The 15,770-nt window shown below is 39.5% G+C and overlaps 1 protein-coding gene across 8 annotated transcripts in view; it reads left to right on the forward strand.

Annotated features, from left to right (window-relative positions):
- LOC126759624 (ankyrin repeat and KH domain-containing protein mask) overlaps window positions 1-15,770 on the forward strand; it is a 42,783-nt gene that overhangs the window by 17,995 nt on the left and 9,018 nt on the right. For 3 of the 8 annotated variants that reach the window (XR_007667035.1, XM_050474515.1, XM_050474520.1), the window contains 8 exons: window positions 524-2,126; window positions 2,664-2,926; window positions 3,111-3,351; window positions 4,861-5,055; window positions 6,229-6,291; window positions 6,465-6,598; window positions 6,698-6,778; window positions 9,769-10,199. Coding sequence is in view for 7 of the 8 variants with exons in the window: in XM_050474515.1 (XP_050330472.1) it covers window positions 524-2,126; window positions 2,664-2,926; window positions 3,111-3,351; window positions 4,861-5,055; window positions 6,229-6,291; window positions 6,465-6,598; window positions 6,698-6,778; window positions 9,769-10,199 (3,011 nt within the window). In the remaining variant the exon portion in view is untranslated. Of the gene's footprint in view, window positions 1-523; window positions 2,127-2,663; window positions 2,927-3,110; window positions 3,352-4,860; window positions 5,056-6,228; window positions 6,292-6,464; window positions 6,599-6,697; window positions 6,779-9,768; window positions 10,214-15,770 lie in introns of all 8 variants that reach the window. The other 5 variants (XM_050474519.1, XM_050474521.1, XM_050474522.1 and 2 more) reach the window with 4 other exon arrangements.

A 15,770-nucleotide genomic window follows, 5' to 3' on the forward strand; every position in this document is an offset into this window, starting at 1 on the left:
TGCTTGCATTCCCAAACGCCAACACACGTTTAGTATTGGCTTTACATGAGCAAATTCTCAAGTGTCCCACACCGGGTTGCAATGGACGTGGTCATGTGCAGGCACATCGTAGTGTACATCGCAGTCTATCCGGTTGTCCGAAGGCAGTAAAACGCGCCGCGAAAAGAGAGCAACAAGCAGTGTTAAGCAAGAGGCCAATTACGCTTAGTCACACCACGATAGATAGCAAATATGACGCGCCTCGTGAGAGACTTGAGGCTGAAGATGTTTTGAAACCCCTGCGAGAGGAGCTTCACAGTGAGGTTGCAGGTTTGTCGCCTTAAAGGGAGGCATTATATCCATTTGTAAATATTTTAAAAATCTCTACCCCTCAATTTGAGGTTTCGAGCTCGCGTTTTTTAAAATGCTTCAATTTGTCCCTTGTTTGTTCATTACTTTTTGTTGTATATTTCAATTTTTTTTGCTACACACTTCGTTAAAATCGAAATCGCCCACTCTTATACTCTCCATTTCTCACCCACAGCTGTGGTAGACACGTTAAAGTCCGAGCCGAAGGAGTTGCCTCATTTGGAAAAGTTAAAAATCGCCTCGAATCAATACTTGAACAACAACAACATCAGCTGCATTAATAACAATAGTGGGCACGTCACGACCGGCAGCAACAACAATAGTAATACTTCCGCCAGCCACAACACACTCAGCCACAGCTCGAGCTCGACGACGAACTCAAGTGCGGCGAGCAACGCAATGCCAATTATCAAATCGGAATTCAGTCCGGTCGCCAGCGTCAAGTCCGAATACAACAAAAGTCCCATGCATCCATATATGAACAATGCGGACAGCACCGGCGGTGGTCCAACAGACCGTTCGGCTAACGGTAATGCGCCCAATACCGGCGCTGTGTCCACAACGAACTCAGATAATTTGCACGCGCCACACTTGAGTGGTGTCCGAAGTGCGACCGGAACACTTCAAGCATCCGGCTACGTGAGCATGCAGCAGCAGCAACAGCATCAACAACAACAGCCACCCCAACAGCAGCCACCAACGCATACAATGGCCGACCCACATCAGCAGCAACATCAACAACAGGCGCAACAACAAAGTCCACATAATCCACATCAACAACAACAACAGCACACAATGCATCAACAACGCGGTCCATTCATCGAAGACTCATCATCGCTAATGATGTCCGCTGGCAATGGTGCTTCCGTGAACGGTGCCGATGCCTATCGCACCGATGGTCATCATGACGACGCACAACATCAACAACATCACTACGAGCATATGCGCTATGCGCAGCACATGGGGAATGGTGTTGCTGGTGGTGGTGCCGGCGTTGGTGATGGCAGTCTAGGTGGTGGCAAACCACCCACCTCTGCTTATGGACAGGAAATGCTCACTGCCAATGGTGCACCCACCAATGCGATGTCGCCCAATGCACGCGCCTACGATGCCAACCCACCCACATCGCTCTCATCGGCCGCCGCTGCAGCAGCCTATGCTGATGCCACGGGCGTATCCAGTGTAGCCGGTATGCCGACAGCCTTCGAACGCTACGATCCCATTTGCAATGGTCAGCGTCAGGGACCACCCTCGAATATGTATCATTATCTGCCACAGTCCGCAGACGACTTGCAAGTGCAGCAGCAGAAATACTTGCAAGAACAACAAATGTTAATGGCCAAAGCGGAACACGATGAACTCGCCAATGGTGGTCCAATATATCCACGCCCCATGTATCACTATGATCCGAGTATGGGTCCATTGCCGCCAGGCTTTTCCGCCATTAATTTGTCGGTAAAGATGGCAGCGGCGCAAGCAGCAGCTGCCGCCGCCGCTTACCAAAATCAACAGCAGCAGCAGCAGCAACAACAACAGCAACCGAAGCAAAGCGGTTCACCGTCACCACCTGGTGCTCCGGTCGTAGATTTGTCAGCCTCCGCCTCGGTGACTTCGTCCAGTCCGCACGGTTTCAACTCGCCAGCATCACACAACCAGTACAGTCAGCGTATGGGCGCGGGCAGTCCACAGCCTGGTGCGAGCCCCAACATCGCCAGTCCGCAAGTGCCAAGTCCTCAGGGACAAACGTTGGATCTGAGCGTCACACGCCTGCCACACAGGTAAGAGGTGTTGTGGGGACTAATAAATTTTTAATAAGAGAAGAATGCCTTGGACAATTTGTCAAGCACTAGTTGTGGAATAAAATATTTTGTTCCTTTCGTGAGACCGGAATTACGGTCGGAACTGGTTGGGATTTACTTTATTTATTTTTTTAAAGAAGAAGCTATGAAGAATCTGATATTTATATCAAGTAACACTTTACTTCTGTGCGGTATTTATTCAAGAGAGGCTGAGGCCTAAATATATTGGCCTGTTGGGCAAGGTTGAAGTTTTGGCTTGAACCACTCTAGTATTTCATACCTTGCTTAATAGAATCGTATTTAAAAAGACTTCTGTTGTAAACACGATACAGTCGTAGTACGCAATGCTTTTATTAGGCACACTTAGTTTTATCAAGCACACCTTAGTTCCAAACATTTCACACATATACCACTCAACCCTAGAGGCACATCCCTCCCAGCAATGTCCTTTTAAGATAAACCAAAAAATCGACGTTTTCATTTATTAAAGCTATATTTTTCTCTCAATCTTTACAGTATTATCACGAGTCCACAGTACGGTACACATCCCGACGGTCTGGTCGTCGGACATCCACAAGGCTTTGGACCAGGTGTACCACCAACCGGCGCTAACGGTGCGCCACGTTCACCACAAATGGAGCCGGTCGATTTCAGCGGACCACCAAGACCACTCGGTTTCGGGCTGGTCGGACACATAGGCGGACCGCGTCCATATAGTCGTGAATCGACACCGGACAGCGGCGGTTCGCACTACATCGACAGCTATCGTGATCCAAGTGGTAAGTGAAGCGTTGAAGTGTACAAAGATTTCAGTTTAAAGATTTGTGTTTAAAGATTTGTGTTTAAAAATTTGACTTTAAAGATTTGTATCTGTTGACCAAAGCCATAATTTTGGCTTCTTGCGGCTTGCTACTTACTTTCATTTTAATCATCTGTGTTTTTTCTTCTTCTTTGCAAAATTAGGCTACTCCCCTCATCCCGGCTATGGCATGGTCGTACAATCTGATTATCCCCCAGCCGGCTATCATGGCTACGGTCCAGCCGCATATCAATGCAGCAATCCTTATGCGACTGCTGTCGGTCCCGGCGGATATCCGACACCCGTATCGGGCGGCTACTCACCCAGTCCAGCGTCGTGTTACTCCATGCCGCCGCCACAACATATACCGCAACACGACAAGACAAAGGATAGGTTAGTCGAATGGCAAGTCAAATCACTTTACTACTAACAGCTACTTTATTGCTACTTCGTTTGAGTTCGTTTGCATATTCGTGTGCTTAGCATCCTTTTTACTAACATTTTTGTTGTATCCTATACCATCATATGTGTATTGACGTACCGTTACCACCGTTACTCATGGTGGCGCATGCAACATTTTTGTCCACTGTAAAATAGTTTGTCCAACCCCTTTGAGCGCGCGTCTGTGTGTGAAGGGGTGGTGTTTCTGCCGCAAGTGGCAACATTCGCCGGAAAGGACACTAGTCTCGTTATTACGATAATGAAAAGAGCACACCGGCGCAAATGTCCCTGTCAATGTCTTTATATATATGTGTATGTATGGTGTATGTGACTCGAGCGCTTGGCAGGACATTCGTGTACCGTCATATCTACGAATATTATGGAAAATATTAAAATATGCAATAATGACACTTATCAGACGAGCTGAGTTGAGTTGAGTTGTGTTTCGCATTGACAAAGGACCATTGTGTGTAGTGACGTTGTCGAACCTTAATGAAAATGTGCGCCGACTGCCGAGTATGGGCCTGCATTGGAAAACTGTGTCCTTTTTGACAGATTTTAATATTTATAAAGATGTGTGGCCCCCAAACGACAGAGTGGCAATAAATTGAAATTACTCTTCAAACGAGCGGACGCACACGAGCGTAGAGCGACCGGCAGGTGCTGCCGTGATGGTCAGAGTTGGTGACGGCAGAGCGGCGCATTGTCGCATAAAACTAGTTTACGAGCTAACCGATGATGAAGGCAGTAAAGACTCACTCACGTCCAGCAAAGAGACTTTAAAGCAAGCCAAATTCTTTAATGTGTGCGATGATTAACTGAAGCCGCCTTTGTCTTGAGTGAAGTTTGGAGCGCACAGCGAAACTTATGACCACTCCCGTAGAAGGCAATCGAAATCCAATTTAAAGCTGGCTTTACGAATCGAATGCTGCAATACAAATCTGCGCGCTTATGTGAGCAAGCAGTCATTCAGGCGGATGGCCGGTCGGCAGAGCGACGGACTCGCACACTTAAACTTTTAAGTGCGCACTCAGGCGGACGCTGACCAATTGATAGTTGAATAAACGGGTTTATCCGTTTCTAAGTGTGCATGCACGAACCTTTACACCCGCATACTCTCTTATAGCTAGCACTCAATTTAGTTTTCTTTGTGCGCGCTCCTGCAGCCAGCGATAAGCTTGCAATTTGCCAGATAAATTTATTAAACCGAAAGCAAACTTTCAATACTCAACTCTGTATGGACAAAAGTGGATTTTTTGCTATCAACCGATTGATTTCTAAACGCATCAGCCGTCATTGCGCTCGGTTAGGCAGAGATACTGATAGAATTTGCTTTAGCAGCTTCCCAATTTTAAAGCTTTCATTGCATGCCTTACAATGCTTAAGAATTCTTTATTTTATTGCTCGACTGCTCTCACTGCTTTCTAGCGTAGATTTTAATTTTTGGTTTTTGTTTTGTATCCACCTCCACAGTTTGACGGGCTGTACGCGCAGCGATCGCAATCATCTGCAGCCACACTCGCAAGAACTGAAATGTCCCACGCCCGGCTGTGATGGTTCGGGTCATGTCACCGGCAATTATTCATCGCATCGCAGTTTATCGGGTTGTCCGCGCGCCAATAAACCGAAGAGTAAGCCACGCGACGGACAGGACTCAGAGCCGCTGAGGTGAGTACTTACACTATACTTTAATTAGGTTAGCTTGAATTTGACAGACAGGCTGTTATGCCAATATATTGTTTATAGGTCTTTGTCTGAACAAGTTTTCCGATGTTATTCCTCTTTGGAACTGTTTTCTTATGAGGCGAGTTCTCCCTGTGGAGAGATGTTTTTCTCTTCTTTCATTGGGACGAATGTGTTTTTTATGTGGCGGGTCTCAAACCGCACAACCCTGTGGAGAGATGTTTCGCCTTCTCACTTTAGCTCGCCTTCAAACGGATCGTTCTTAAGCTACCCAGAGGATACTTAGTCAAAGACCGGAAAGTCGTGAGCTGTGTCTCTTTTAGCCATATGTATTGGAAAACTGTTCGTGTCCTCGTTACTAATAATCATTTAGCTCGCATGTGATGCTAGTAAGTTCTTATCTGTCATTTTGTCAACAACCATCCTTTAATCTTTTCGAGACGTTATAAGCATAAAACAAGCGTGTTTTCTTCGATGCCCTTTCTCATGATCTTGGTGATCGTGCGTGTCCTTATATTCCATCTCGTCCTGATCTGAAATTTCAGTGTATCGTTTTGAGCTCTTGCGCATTCACTCCAACAAGAGCAGTAATAATAGTGAGAAAATGCAAAGAAATATCAAGACTTTCATCATCACATTCCCCTAGGTACCATTTGTCAAACTTTGTTTTCTTATCTTTACAAAGCTGAAGTTGAAGACATTTTGACAATCTTATCTTCGGCGAACCAGGAGACATAACCGATACTGGCATTAAGTAACAAATCAGAAACTTGAAAAATCAAACTATTTCGAAAGCTGAGGTCTGAATCAACTTAAAAAGGATAGGTATCGGTTTCTGGGTTCGTCGGATTATCGATTTATAATCTGACTCCTACTTCTGCCTTCATTTTCAAATAACTTACGTACATGATTTGAGTTAGCAGTCATTGATGTGAATCTTTTAATATTTTAAGAGGTTGTCAAAGCATTAGAAAATATATATCTGAATTACGTTTCACAGAAAGAAGTAAAGGCTCTGATTCCCACAAATTTTTGACATTTTTACTCTAGGGTTTTTAATTTATTTTACGCTAGCGTATAAAATATTTTGGAATCCAAGGATCTTTCATTAATATATCGCATATATTAACCTAACCACAAATTCTCATCTCTCTTCAGATGTCCCATACCCGGCTGTGACGGCTCTGGCCATTCCACTGGCAAATTCTTATCGCACAGAAGGTAAATATTCTTTATTACTACACATACATACATATGTATATATACACATTCATATAAATATACACACTCCACACAAAGAGCACACATATTAACATCAATTCCGCTGCTTGCCACACTGCATACGCATAATTAACCACTTTCTCTTTTCTTACCTCTCAATCTCCATTCTACAGCGCCTCCGGCTGTCCCATCGCGAATCGCAATAAAATGCGCGTACTCGAGGCCGGCGGCACCGTAGAACAGCATAAAGCCGCCGTCGCTGCGGCGACTGCGATGAAGTTTGACGGTGCGTATGCTCAACATTTTGGTAATGTCTTGCGAACCAACTCATTAACAGCGGCGCAAATTACTAACCCTTTACATTTCTTGCAATTTCTTCTTGTTTTCACACTCGTTTGAACTGCAGGTTGCGGCAGCGCTGCCAGTCAAGGCATGAAGAAACCAAAATTCGACGATGTTACAATGGTCTACCCCAAGGGCTATACAGGTAAGCAATGAGATTGTCTCGCATAACTTTTTTCGAACATGTGTTGCTTTTGTTTTCGAACACCACTTAAAAGTACATGAAATCACTTTATGCTTTCCGTTTCGGTTTCGATTTCCATTTCGTATGTGTGCGTGTGCTAATAAAGTATTTTCAAATTTTCTTTTAAAGAATTTGTTTAGTGTTCTTTATTGTGACGCCAAGAAAGCGTATTATTTCAAATATTTTATTATAATTTTCTAGTAAGTAATTGCGTAATTAATTAGAAACGTGCTAAGCACTTAGCAAATGCAGTAATTGTATGTAATCTACTCCACTAATTAACTTTTAATTAACTCTAATTAAACAATACGAACAAAAATTCTAATATTAATTTCTAATTATTCTCTCGTTTTCTTTCTTTTTTCTTATACGTTTCGTTTCATGTGGATTATTTGTGTTTAGATTACGCGACGTTTTGTATCGGTGCCGAATATCTGCTATAGAATGAGCATTTTGATTAGCAAAACCAATACTAAACACACTTTTACATACATACAAGTACATATGTATAAGTACATGTATAGCAAATACAACGTTGTTTAAGATTTTTCAAATGCCACTCTCTAAAAGAAAAATTCACTTTGAAAAGTCTTTGCTTCCAAAACCAAAAAAAAAATATAATTATAAAAAATACACACAGTACCTTAAATCTAAATATCGTAACGACATTTAAACCGAATCGTTCCGTTCCATACTGTATCACCTACCCACCGATCGATTGACATGAAGACTAAGGTAAGCTCTAATGCTCAGTCCACCTTTTTTGTTTTTGTAAAATACTTATAAGCTTACACTTATTCATATTATTTGCGTTAGCAATAATTTTTTTACCAACTTTTTTATTATAAAGTACACCAACATATTTAATAAGCGGTCTGCAAGCTTAATTTAGTGAAACAAAATTTAATTTACAAATGTTTTAAATTCTTCTATAAATGTCGCTCAGCAAATGTTGCTAGCAACATTTTTGTATGCCCTTTTAAATTTTTTTTATTTATATTTTTGGCTCCAAATTAATAATTTTTGGGAAAAATAATGTTGCTAAGCAAATGTTGCCAGCAACATATTTGTTTTCTCTTGTAAACTTTTCTTTATTAGCTCATAATTAAAAATTTTTGGGTAAAAAGGATGTGTTAGAAAATGTTGCTAAACAAATGTTGGCAATGTTATGAACTCTTTTATAAAAGTTGCACAGCAAATGTTGTCAGCAACATTTTTGTTTTTTCTTGTGAATATTTTTATTTATTTATTTTTTTTTAACTTTATTAAATAATAATTTTTGCTTAAAAAAAGTTTTATTTATATTTTGTAAAATATTTTACATATACATTAGTATATATTTTCACCACACAATCATTTTTGCAAACAAAAGGTTTAAGAGTATGTTGCAAAAAAAATTGTTAGCAACATTTTCTATTTTGTTACATTTTTTGTATTTTTTTATTTAGCATAACTAATCATATTTGCAGAAATAAATTTGGAAAAAAATGTTGCTAAGCAAATGTTGCTGACGACATTTTTTTTATATTATAAAATATTTTTCCGCTCATAACCTATAACTTTTGTGAAAAAGGATATTTTAAGAATATGTTGCCAAGCAAATGTTGCTAGAAACTTTATTGTTATTTTTTTTTAAGACTTATATTTATACTTTCGACTGATCAGTAATCATTTTTGGCAAAAATATCAGCTGTAAATACATGTTGCGAAACGAATATTGCTACAACATTTTTTATTTTGTAAAATATGTTTTAGGAATATGTTGCTAAATAAATGTTGCCAGTAACATTTCAATTTTATTTCATAAAATATGTTTACTTATACTTTCGGCTCATCATCAATCCTTTTGGGCAAAAAAGTCAGTTTGAAGAACATGTTGCTAAGCAAATATTGCTGGCAACATATTTTGTTTTGTTAATTTTTTATATAACAAATGCTGCTAGCAACAAGTTTTTATCTTGTAAAATAATTTGTTTTAGGAAAATGTTGCTAAACAATTGTTGCCGGTAACATTTTTTTTATAAAATTCTTTTATTTATACTTACGGCTCATCACCAATCATTTTTGGTGACAAAAAAGTCAGTTTTAAGGAAATGTTGCTAAACGAATGTTGCTAGCTACATTTTGTGTTTTGTTAATTTTTTTTCTATTTTTTTCCTATTTTTTTATATTGCAGCATAATGCATAGATTTTTTTATAAAAATATGTATTTTTAAAAATTATGTAAACATATGTATATTGCTAGGAATATTTTTCCATGAGAAGGCAGCATTGCAATTTTGCTATACATTTTGTAACCATATTTTTGCATATTTTTTTGTTGCTATGAACATGTTGCTAAGCTAAAAAAATTAAGTTTCAAGCAACTTTTTGATGTTTCTTTATAAAAGCATATCTTCAGTATTAAATTAAATAAACATGTTGCTAAACATATGCATATTGCTCGCAATATTATCTTTACCAAAAAGTAATAATTAATATACCCATAGAATCTCTCAAAAATCAAAAGAAACATGCTTAATAAGCATTTTTTATTTTAGTACATTTTTAGTACAACAATTTTGAAGCCGCTTTTGATTCATTAGTGCTAAGTGAGCTAAGTGAGCTATGCTGCATAACTGCCAATCGAAAGTAATATTTTAGTACAACAATTTAAAGTGTACTAAAATTGCAAAAAAAAATTTTGTACTAAATTCTAAAGTGTACTAAAACTGATTTCTTATCATTTACAACAATTTTATTTACACCTTTGTAATTTTGCCCAGACTGTACCCAAAACTATATCAATAAATTTGGTACAACTAAAATTTAGCACACGCGCACATATTTTTTTTGTTGTAATTCCTAAAACCACAACTTTTTGTAAAATGATAAAAATTTACTTAAAAATTTCAACTTAAAATTCTACATATATTATATTTATATTTCTCTATGCTCCCCTCTGCGCGCAGGCATCGACATGATGATGGGCGGTGTCGGTTCCGCTGTCTCCTCGTCCGCTTCCGTTTCAAGTAATCTCAGCAATAGTAGCAGCAACAACAACGCCTCGGTGGTGAGCTCAACCGCTGCGCTGGGCAATGTCTCGTCGTCGGTGACCGGCACAGCTACCCTGCCCGACAGTTTGCAAGGCAACAATACCGCCAACAACAACCACAGTAACGGCAATAATGCAACAAATAACGCGAATAACAACAATAACAATAACGTGCCCTCAACAAATGGCGGCGGTGGCGGCAATGGCAGCGGCGTGGGTGAGGACTTGAACACGCTCGAAGCAGAGATCTCGGAATTGCAACGGGAAAATGCGCGCGTCGAATCGCAAATGATGCGCCTCAAGTCCGACATAAATGCCATGGAATCACAGTTGCACACCAGCGATAGGGTACGTAGGCTCAGGTTCGTTGAGGCAAACAAATATCAGTAGCTTATAAGTATGTAGCAACATATGTATGTTTGTATGTAAGTGAATTGAAGGCCACTCGGCCGTGCTCGAAGCGCTTCCGGGTAGCGAGGAGCTTAAAGTAGGATCCCAAATCTTGGAAAAGTTTAGCTTAAGAATAATTTCGAAAAAATGTTCGAGTAGGCGGCGTATCACTGGTTGAGTGCTTGACCTTTTGACCTGTGCGCCACATTTGAAGCGCCCATTAAGCCTTAAATATTTAGGCGACCACTTTTTTCCATATATTTGTATTATAGAACATTTATGTATGCATGTGTGTGTGTGTTTCGTTTAAATTTGTTTGCCTGTAGCTTTGGACTTGTATATTTGACTTTGTTTATAAACTTCTTATTACAGTTTTTCAAGGTCGTCGCCGAAATTTCAAAACATAAACCGGCTTCCACCGAACCGCAAAACAGTTTGAAAAGTAGATACCGCTCAGACAATGCGTACGAAAGAGCTAGCTAGCAAATATTATTAATACAACAACAACACGAAAAACACTAAAAAAAATATGGCGTCGTCGGCGGCTGGCAAAAGGCGCAACAACTTTCACACCAAAACTCAAAACTTCGAGTTTTCTAACTTTTGCTCAGCGACCGCCAACTTTTGCCATATGACCTAGTAAGAAGCGCGGTAGCTGCGCTGCCGACGTCTACGTCAGCGCCATCATCGTTAAAATCCAAACACCAAACATAAAGTTCTAATTTTTTCTCTTAACAACTTTTGTTATTTAAATTATAGCCAAAGTACAGAGCTCACAAACACCCTCACCCACACACGACAGACTGTAGGCGGCACGGCGCGAGCGCCAGACAAGCGGACAGCTGACGTCTAAAGGCGGTCGGTCTCGGAAAAGTGTTAGAAATTCCTGTCTGACTTGGCAATGACTCATGCTTTTAGCGTCTGCAACAACAACTCGCACCCAGGGTTCACTCGCCCCTACACAGCCGTCTTCCGTCGGGCGCTACTTTCTACTTAACTCAAGTTTTGCGCTTTTATCAAAGTTTATCAATTAATTTTTATGAAAAGTTCTTGCACTTTTCGCCAAACTTCCTCGACAATCGTTCGCTCGCTCCCACTTACTTCCATCGCGCGCTCTCTCTCTCTATTTGTCTCTCTCTCGCGCGCGCTTTAAAACACTTTCACACGCTTTAGTCGCGTTTGGTCGCTGCGGTTAATGGACTTGTACCGTTGCCGCCGGCGTCAACGTCAACGCCGTCCGCGGCGCTGTGTCTGCGCTGTTTTGCTTAGCAAAATTTGGAGCAGAAAGTTTATAGTCTAACAGCTAAAGTTTTGCATTCGTCATCGTACTAAAGTTTCGGCGTAAAGTTATTAATAACTTAAGTCAAAGTCCCACTTCTGGGTCGAATTGTTGTTGAAAGTATTGAATTTTCCACGGCACGCCATTTTGTTTGGAATTTTAAGTTGCACATATGTATGTATGTGTAAGTACACAGAGGCTTTAAGGGTTATTAAAGGGTTAACGAATGGAAATTGTAGTAAATTCTGATTTATTCCCACAGTGTAGCGGAGAGTCAAGCTTTCTTAGGCCTCTCATTGCAATAAAGTTATGCTCACTTCCAGCTCTATAAAGATGGAATATGGAGATAATTTCGTTCATAACAGCAACAATGACCATTTTGTATTATTTTCATTTCTCTTGTCAAATTCCCTGTATTTTGCTCGCAAAGCATGCGATCCGCAATTTTTGATGAGAGTCAAAGAGAAATCCTCCTGTTGTTTTACCGGCCTTTCAAGCTAAAATCTACATTTTAAAGACATACTCAAACGGTATTTCTAGTTTTTTCTAACAAATCCCAAATTGGTAGAGTGTCATTGAAAACTATTTTCGAAGAGAGAATTGAAATAATGTCAACAACCGCGTTAAAAAAAAAAACATTTTTTGGCAGCTCCAGATCGGAGTAAGTCAGGTGAGCTTCCAACTGTCGTGCTTTTTTGGTGTTTTCTTTCGAGCACAAACACAAATATTAACTGAATGAGGAATTCCTCATGAAGCCTTATCTTATTTAGAATGTATCATCAACCTTATTTCTCGTGGTGTTTTATCGAGTGATGTTGCAGAAAATGAATGAATGAACTTATTTCTAGGTAGAACCACCGGAAACTCTGAGCTCTTCAATAACATATCATCTGGATGAGTTTAAGGGCAGTTTAAGGACAATTTCCATGATCAATGATTACTTAGCGTCATCACAGAGCATGTGAATCTCGACATAATATGATAATGACTATTTACAGCCATCTCTCCCTCTTTTACTTGGCATTTCGCCTCGAATTTTCGAAAACTTCCATTGGAGCTTTCGAAAACAGAGAAGATACAGCTGAAAGCTAACTTACTCGCCACCCATACTTTTCTGCTTAGTCACATAACTCTAACTAACCTAAAACAAAGTTAGACAACTCGAATAAGTAATATACTTCTGTAGTTAAAAAATAATAAGACTTTATAATTTAAATTTCGCGCAAAAACCCATTCGTCGACATATTTTTTTCTAGATTAGTATGTCTATCAGTGACAACTGTGCCAAATGTTTTTTCAAAATAATGATTAGTGTTTAGTATACGCTTGTTTTCTTGAAGGACATAAAGTGTATTCGGCGATTTTTACGATGAGTGGAATTATTCAACAAAGAAGTTCTATTAAATTTGGTGTGCGGAATCAATTTCTGGTGTCGAAACGTTCAGAATGTTGGAAAAGGACTTCGGTGATAATTATTTGTCGCAAGCAAATGTTTTTGATTAGTACAAACTATTCAAAGAGGATCGAGAACGCGTTGACAACAAACCACGTCAAAGACGGCCATCAACATCAACTAATCATCAACAGGTCAATAAAATAAAGGAATTGCTGCTTGAGAATTGACGTTTAACAGCCAGATATCTTACTGGCATCGTTGGAAGAGCGCAAGGATCAGTTAAAGCCATTTGGAAAGATCATTTGGACGTAAGAAAAGTAAATGCACGCTTGGTACAAAAATCATTAATTTTTTCGAAAAACAGCGATGCGTTAACGTCTGTGAAACAATGCTTTCCGACTAACAGGATGTCATGAAACGTATTATTACTGGCGATGAGTCTTAGATCTACGCTTACGACCCAGAAACAGACGATCAATCGGCCGAATATCGTGGCAAAGGTGAGCCGAAGCCGAAAAAACCACGTGAAAGCGGATCAAAAATGAAGGCTATGTTGACAGTTTTCTTCGATTATCGAGGTGTAATGCACTCCAAATCCCTTCCAACCGGCCAAAATGTCAACACGGAATATTATTGGAGTGTTATGCGTAATTTGTGTTAAACTATTTGTATAAAGAGACCTTAGTTATGGGCCGACAAGTCTTGGTTTTTGACCCCGATAATGCGTCGTCGCATACTGCATTGATTCTTCTTGAATTTAACGCCAAATTTTTAACCAATATCGTGCCGCAACCATCGTGTTCGCCTGATTTAGCGGTTCATTGTTATTCAGTACCTACAAACGACCGTTTTGGGGGAACCGTTTTGAGTCAATTGAAAACATTAAACGTGAATCGCTACGCATATTGAAGGCTATTCCGGAAATTGACTTCAACAACTGAGATTTTGAGTTATAAATTAAGAATTTGAAAATTATGAACAAAGTGTTGCGATTTTTGGCTCACAGTAGTATAGTGCATTCGATGACAAAGTTTGAAAGCGAAATTTTTGCTAAAGCTAAAAGTCTTTAGTCCTGGACAGTCTTCGCCATTTTGCGCCTGTTTGCAAAACACGATGATTGTTAGTAGAATCGACTAACAAAGCACGTCCAGGGTTAATGAAGTATCCGCACATTTTCTGGCATTAAATTGTATTTAGTGGCGCAAAGTTTTACCAGAGCACAGTAAAGCCAAAGAGAAATAAGTTTAGAACGAAGTTATTTTCTTGCTTTTTCCCAGTTATGGCATAGTCTCTATAAGAAAAACCGACCTTATTTCAATTATTTTGCTAAAAGTTATTCTCTCTATTTTAGAAACAAATATTAGCTAAAATAATAGCCATTCAGAGCGCTTATCCCAAGCAACCGCCTACAACGCTATTTCAAAGAGAGTTGTGGATCTAATAACTATTCGAAGGAACTTGAGTTTGAAATTGAAATTCCATTTAAAAAAATTGATTTCCAATAGTTTTTATTCTTGGGATAAGCTAGCTTCTGGTGTATTTTTGTCATGAAAAGCTTTTAAAGAAATCTAACAGTCGTTTTCATTAGGCTTAAAGTTGTGAAAATTCATATCGTGATGGGTTTATACTATAAATATATATGTGGATATATAAAATTATGCATACATATGTATGTATATAAGATATATTTAACGCAGAAAATCATCGTGGATAACCTCACTTTTTTAGCAAAAATTACCAGATCAATGGAAAGTAAGAAGTCTCTAACATATTCTAATCAGATTCTACAAAACAATTTCCATAATTTTTTATATTTTTGCAAGCAACATTTATCCTAGTTATATTCACAGCTATTCATTTGCATCAAAGCAATTTCTCTTCCTTGAAAAAGAGGTTAGTTCTATTTTTCCATTTTGCTTAAATTTTCACAAAGTTTGCACTTCTCCAAATGCTGAGGGCTAAGACGCAAGCGTAAATACAAATTACACAAATACACATTGTAAATGAGGTAAACAAATTCAACAAATGCAATGATGATGAATTGCATGGGCACTGCAAGCACAAACACACAGCTACACGCGCTCACACAGCGACAGCAAGAAAAAAAGAAAAAAGTGCCTGGCAATCAGCCGAGTGCACAGATGCTATATAATAGTAGTTATATGTATGTGTGTATGTATGTGCGTTCATACAACAAAATGGCGTTCGGATGACAACCAAATACTTATATAGCAAGATGTAACAACAACAACAATAACATTTCGGCCAATGAGTGAGCTTTAATGCAATTTGAATGCATTTCCATGCAAGGGCTGGGCCGCAAAAGGACTTCCAGTGCGGCAACATCCCTCGGCAAAGTAAATGCAAGCACACTTTCCTTTATATATATGTATGTATGTATATACATATGTAAGTATGTATGTATGCAATCGTTGGCAGGCAGCGCGTGAGTTTGAAGGCAGCTGCATAAATCCCTAAAGGCGGCGTGTGCATGCGCGCCAAGCATTGCACTGGCGGTGAGCAAGCAGACCCTATCCCCAGTGGTCACCTATGTACCATATACACATACATGCTTACACACATATACATGCAATACATATGCAACTGCTCACAAATAGCAACATGTGCGCCTGCCAACCCCACCTGCCGTCGGAGTATACACGAAGTTTGCTAATGCGATTGCTACATTTTGTTGTTGTTGTTGCTAGCTGTATTTATTGATGTTGTTGTTGTCGTTATTGTACTTGTAGTCAGCTGTCCCTTTTCGGTCGTAAACAAATCAACAAATCGCGTTTCATTACAATTCGCTCCTATTCAGTCGCCCTCAATACGACCAACAACAACATATCATACA

This window comes from Bactrocera neohumeralis, chromosome 5, assembly GCF_024586455.1.
Source record: "Bactrocera neohumeralis isolate Rockhampton chromosome 5, APGP_CSIRO_Bneo_wtdbg2-racon-allhic-juicebox.fasta_v2, whole genome shotgun sequence".
Classification (NCBI taxonomy): Eukaryota; Metazoa; Arthropoda; class Insecta; order Diptera; family Tephritidae; genus Bactrocera; species Bactrocera neohumeralis.